The following is a 6,000-nucleotide window of genomic DNA, read 5'->3' as shown; positions in this document are numbered from 1 at the left end:
GTTAATCCATTTATTAGAATAGCGGTGAGCTCCGATCGGAAGTTTAGGGGTTAATAATTGAAGGTAGGTGTCGGCGATGTTAGGGAGGGCAGATAAGGGGTTAATACTATTTATGATAGGGTTAGTGAGGCGGATTAGGGGTTAATAACTTTATTATAGTAGCGCTCAGGTCCGCTCGGCAGATTAGGGGTTAATAAGTGTAGGTAGGTGTCGGCGACGTTGTGGGGGGCAGATTAGGGGTTAATAAATATAACATAGGGGTCGGCGATGTTAGGGCAGCAGATTAGGGGTACATAGGGATAACGTAGGTGGCGGCGTTTTACGGAGCGGCAGATTAGGGGTTAAAAGTGTAATGCAGGGGTCAGCGATAGCGTGGGCGGCAGATTAGGGGTTAATAAGTGTAAGGTTAGGGGTGTTTAGACTCGGGGTACATGTTAGGGTGTTAGGTGCAGACGTAGGAAGTGTTTCCCCATAGGAAACAATGGGGCTGCGTTAGGAGCTGAACGCTGCTTTTTTGCAGGTGTTAGGTTTTTTTTCAGCTCAAACAGCCCCATTGTTTCCTATGGGAGAATCGTGCACGAGCACGTTTTTGATGCCGGCCGCGTCCGTAAGCAGCTCTGGTATCGAGAGTTGCATTTGCGGTAAAAATGCTCTACGCTCCTTTTTTGGAGCCTAACGCAGCATTTGTTAGAACTCTCGATACCAGAGTTAAATTTATGGTGCGGCCAGAAAAAAACCCGCGGAGCGTTAACAGCCCTTTTACCGCCGAACTCTAAATCTAGGCCAAAGGGATTTATCAGACATATAATGTTCCCTTTATATATACAGTATGTGCTATTATCAGTTCTTGTGGCTTCTAACTAACATGAAAACATCTGACATAATATCAAGTTACAGAACATGACACACATATTACATACCCAGTATACATGTAGGTTATGGTAGCCATTTAAATTAAACTGATTGTGATCACATGACACACATATTACATACCCAGTATACATGTAGGTTATAGTAGCCATTTAAATTAAACTGATTATGATCACATGACACACATATTACATACCCAGTATACATGTAGGTTATAGTAGCCATTTAAATTAAACTGATTATGATCACATGACACACATATTACATACCCAGTATACATGTAGGTTATAGTAGCCATTTAAATTAAACTGATTATGATCACGTATGTACCAGTTACTGATATTGTGTCTCATGAAATAAAATCAGTTTCCCCTCAGTAATTCCTCTGGTATATAACATGTACAATGCTAAGCATCTATTGCTATAAGAAAAGGTTTATCCACATGATGTGCACATTAAATATATCTCCCAGATGTCAATCATTTGAGACTGATGTTCTTGTTTATATAATTCTCTAACACTCTATTCATATAAAGACTCCTTTATTCTGTAAATATAATTATTTCATCTCCTATGTAAATCAAACGTACAACTCCTAACACTGGCATATTAATAAACAACACTGGGGGTGCTTTGGTGGTGAATGGTTGTGTAAACTGGTCAGTATGAGGACAGATCTGTATATTCCTGTGTGGTATTTGGATTCTATTGCATTGATATAAGAGAAACTTAGGTGCACATATATAGAGGAACAAAGGGCAGCAGGAGAGCACTTTCAATCTGGGGCTTTTATAACTGGGATTTAGAAAGTATTATTTACAATATCATCCTTTTTGATGCTTCTATTTAGAGAGTTTGTCTTCTTTACGATAATTGTAAAAAGGTTTGCACACTATGTATATAAATTTTATTTGTGTGTAAATATTTGGTGTTTTGTGATACCTGATTTCAATAATAAACATTTTTCCACTTTCTAAACATGTGAAAGGTTTCTTCCCTTGTGAATCCTTTCATGCTTTTTCAGATTACCCATTTGTGTAAAACTTTTCCCACACTCTGTACATGTGAAAGGCTTTTCCCCTGTGTGAATCATTTCATGCTTTTTCAGATCACTTTTTTGTGTAAAACTTTTCCCACACTCTGTACATGTGAAAGGCTTTTCTCCTGTGTGACTCCTTTCATGATATATCAGATGACTCATGTGCATAAAACTTTTCCCACACTCTGTACATGTGAGAGTCTTTTCTCCTGTGTGAATCCTTTCATGCTTTTTCAGATCACTCTTTTGTATAAAACTTTTTCCACACTCTGTACATGTGAAAGGCTTTTCTCCTGTGTGACTCATTTCATGCTTTTTCAGATCACTCTTTTGTGTAAAACTTTTCCCACACTCTGTACATGTGAAAGGCTTTTCTCCTGTGTGAATCCTTTCATGAGTTTTCAGACTATTTATTTGTGTAAAACTTTTCCCACACTCTGTACATGTGAAAGGCTTTTCTCCTGTGTGAATCCTTTCATGAGATTTCAGATCACTAATGTGCATAAAACATTTTCCACACTCTGTACATTTGAAAGGCTTTTCTCCTGTGTGAATCCCTTCATGATATTTCAGATGACTCATTTGTGTAAAACGTTTCCCACACTCTGTACATTTGAAAGGCTTTTCTCCTGTGTGAATCCTTTCATGAGATTTCAGATCACCCATGTGCATAAAACATTTTCCACACTCTGTACATGTGAAAGGCTTTTCCCCTGTGTGAATCCTTTCATGAGATTTCAGATGACTCTTTTGTATAAAACTTTTCCCACACTCTGTACATGTGAAAGGCTTTTCTCCTGTGTGACTCCTTTCATGCTTTTTCAGATCACTCTTTTGTGTAAAACTTTTTCCACACTCTGTACATATGAAAGGCTTTTCTCCTGTGTGAATCTTTTTATCAGTTTTCAGATGATTCATTCTTGTAAAACATTTGACACACTCAGTACATGTGTGTGGTTTCTCACCTGCGTGAAGTTTGTAGTGTTCTAATAGAGGAGACTTCCATCTAAAGCTTTTCTCACATTCTGTACATTTGAAAGGTTTCTCCTTTGAATGAATAATTTGGCTAGACTGTAGACTTTTCCCGTCTTTAATAAGTTTTGAAACCTGTGTGTGGTTTATCCTCAGGGATAATAATTTCACTAGATAAGGCATAAATGTTGTCCTCTTGTTTGATGACTAAATTACTCTCTGTACATAATGTTTGCTGCCCAGTTCCTGCCAATTCAACATCTCCTTTAAATATCTGCTGTGATATCCCCAATGTTTGTGAAAAGTCATTGGTGTCTAAGACTGAGGATAGATATGAATTATTGACGTGTTTGTCTGCATGAAAAGAAATGGAATAAGAAAATAAGAATGTTTATTCATTTATAATATAATACTTCTAAATAAAAAAAGATTATGTTTTATACTCAAAATTGTCTTCAGATTTCTATTTTTAAAGTTATTTACCTGTAAATCACAAATTAAAAAAGCATGACATAGAAAGTAAACATTATTACATCATAGTAAACTAAATTACTGATGAAAACAAGTTATAGACACCAATAAACAAGGTGTGGATAATGTTCTCTAAAATGTTCATTTCAATTGCTTTCAATTGTTTTCTTGGATAGAGTTAAGAAAATAAAGATTTTTTTGGTTTACATAGAAAGATGATATAAAGAGATGCTCTTTTGGCTAATTCAGTCCATTTAATAGGATCATAAAATAAAGAATTACAAAAACACAGATGCATAATAAAAATACAATGCAATAAAACAAACAGCTGCATAATAAAAATACAATGCAATAAAACTTACTATGAAATTTAAAAGAGAAGTAGATTGTTTTCTGATAAATGTTATGCACCTGTACCATGTGACAGCTATCAGCCAATAACAGACTCATATTTTTATATAATGTGATCTCCTGCATATGCTAAGTAGGAGCCGGAACCTCAGGTCATTTAAAGGCTGTGTACAATTTAATAATGAAAATAAATTACAAACAGCAAACAGTTATTTTACATAAAAACTAAAGCTAAAGGTGAAATTTCCCATACACTTTATACTATTTTATACACCGGTAAAACAAGTCATTAGAAACACATTAAAGGGACAGCAAAGTCTCAATTACACTATTATTATTCAAATTTAAACAACTTTCCAATTTCCTTCTATTATCAAATCTTCTTTATTCCCTTGGGGACCTTTGTGACAAAGCTTATAATGCACTATGGTGCGCTAGCTGCTGATTAGTGGCACATACAAGCCTCTTGTCATTGGCTCACCTTATGTGCTCAGCTAGCTCCCAGTAGTGCATTGTTGCTGCTTCAGTAAAGGATATCTAGAGAATGAAGCAACTATCATAATAGAAGTCAGTTGGAAAGTTGTTTAAAATTATATGTTCTATTTAAATGATCAAAAACATTTGGGGTTTCTTGATATTTTAAGGGAAACCAAATGTACAGGACACTGTCCCTTTAAGTCTGTGATCATGTGACATAAACAGCAGCAGCTGAAGGTGCAGAATACACTTACTAAGGTCTTTACTAACAACAAGAATCAGTCACAGATCAGTGGGATAAACGTTCTGATGATAAACAGGTGCAGCTAATAGAAATAAGAAATGTATTATAAAATAACCTCATTAGAAATAAAATAATATGCAGATCACAAGATATTTATGATTAGATCAGTATATGTGATGAGACTGATACAACAGGGCCATAAGTGCTATTTATTACTGGAGCAAATAGCAGCTTCAGACTAATATTAAATGAAAATGGTTTATCTGGGCTCTACAGTTAATTATAAACCTATAGGGAAATACAGGATTCTAATTGGCTGATACTTAAGAATCTGTTGCTCATTGGATAACAGGAACAGTCCCCACAAGTGTATTATTGGACAAACCTCCTCAAGCTTGAAAATATGGTTTGATTCTGCTACAAACTGCTGTAAATCATTATGTATTAAATTGGGCTTTTTAAATGAAAGAACTTAATGTTAAATTCATTAACACAGCATGAAAAATACAGAAAACAAATTAAATCAATACAGTTGAGGTTCTTTTTATATGAAGTGAAATATTTTATCTTTATAACAAAATACAGAACACTATTTTCTCATCATTATATAAAACACAACAGTGTGAGGCTGATAATAAAGATTTATGTCAGGGTTTGCATATTACCGTTTAGCAGAAGCTCTGTAAGTATGAAGTCTCTCTGGTTCCTCCTGTGATATCACTAAGTGTTACACAGATATTTATACTAATGTGGGAGTGTCACCTTTCTCTGTGTGACTCACATGAGTACAACTTGTCAGTTGGGAGACAGTGAGAGGGTCACACCTGGCCTTTTGTTCTCATATAGATGTCTATTGTCCCCTCTGGTGTCACATGAATACAGAGTCCCTGCCTCCCCCTCAGGTTGTGATTATCATATGGATAAGTGAGGAGGTAACAAACTGTTTATTTAAATGTGAGAGATTGTTCTGTTGTGTCCTAAAAAAATCTCAGGATACAGCATTATATTATGTTTTAATTGAAGGAAATTGTTATTTTAATATTTAGTTGCAAACAGATTTACAATATTAACCTGTTATTAGATACATGTGAGATACAATGCTGAGTATTTCAATACTAATAATTTAACCCTTTTATTATTTGTTCACTAACGGCTAGATTTAGAGTTTGGCGTTAGCCGTCAAAACCAGCGTTAGAGGCTCCTAAGGCTGGTTTTGGGCTCCCGCTGGTATTTAGAGTCAGTCAGGTAAGGGTCTAACGCTCACTTTGCAGCCGCAACTTTTCCATACCGCAGATCCCCCTACGCCATTTGCGTATCCTATCTTTTCAATGGGATCTTTCTAATGCCGGTATTTAGAGTCTTGGCTGAAGTGAGCGTTAGAAATCTAACGACAAAACTCCAGCCGCAGAAAAAAGTCAGGAGTTAAGAGCTTTCTGGGCTAACGCCGGTTCATAAAGCTCTTAACTACTGTGCTTTAACGTACACTAACTACCCATAAACTACCCTAAACCGAGGTCCCCCCACATCGCCGCCACTCTATTAAATTTTTTTAACCCCTAATCTGCCGCTCCATACA

General features: G+C 35.9%; 1 protein-coding gene across 1 annotated transcript in view; it reads right to left on the bottom strand.

Annotated features, from left to right (window-relative positions):
- Window positions 1-297: 297 nt before the first annotated feature.
- The window catches only part of LOC128661328 (uncharacterized), a 246,266-nt gene continuing 240,563 nt past the window's right edge, over window positions 298-6,000 (bottom strand). Inside the window, exon 11 of the mRNA XM_053715596.1 lies at window positions 298-3,067. Coding sequence (XP_053571571.1) covers window positions 1,844-3,067 — 1,224 coding nt within the window. The 3' untranslated portion in view covers window positions 298-1,843. The remainder of the gene's footprint in view (window positions 3,068-6,000) is intronic.

Source organism: Bombina bombina, chromosome 5 (assembly GCF_027579735.1).
Source record: "Bombina bombina isolate aBomBom1 chromosome 5, aBomBom1.pri, whole genome shotgun sequence".
Classification (NCBI taxonomy): domain Eukaryota; kingdom Metazoa; phylum Chordata; class Amphibia; order Anura; family Bombinatoridae; genus Bombina; species Bombina bombina.
This window is presented reverse-complemented; position numbering and strand designations above follow the sequence as displayed.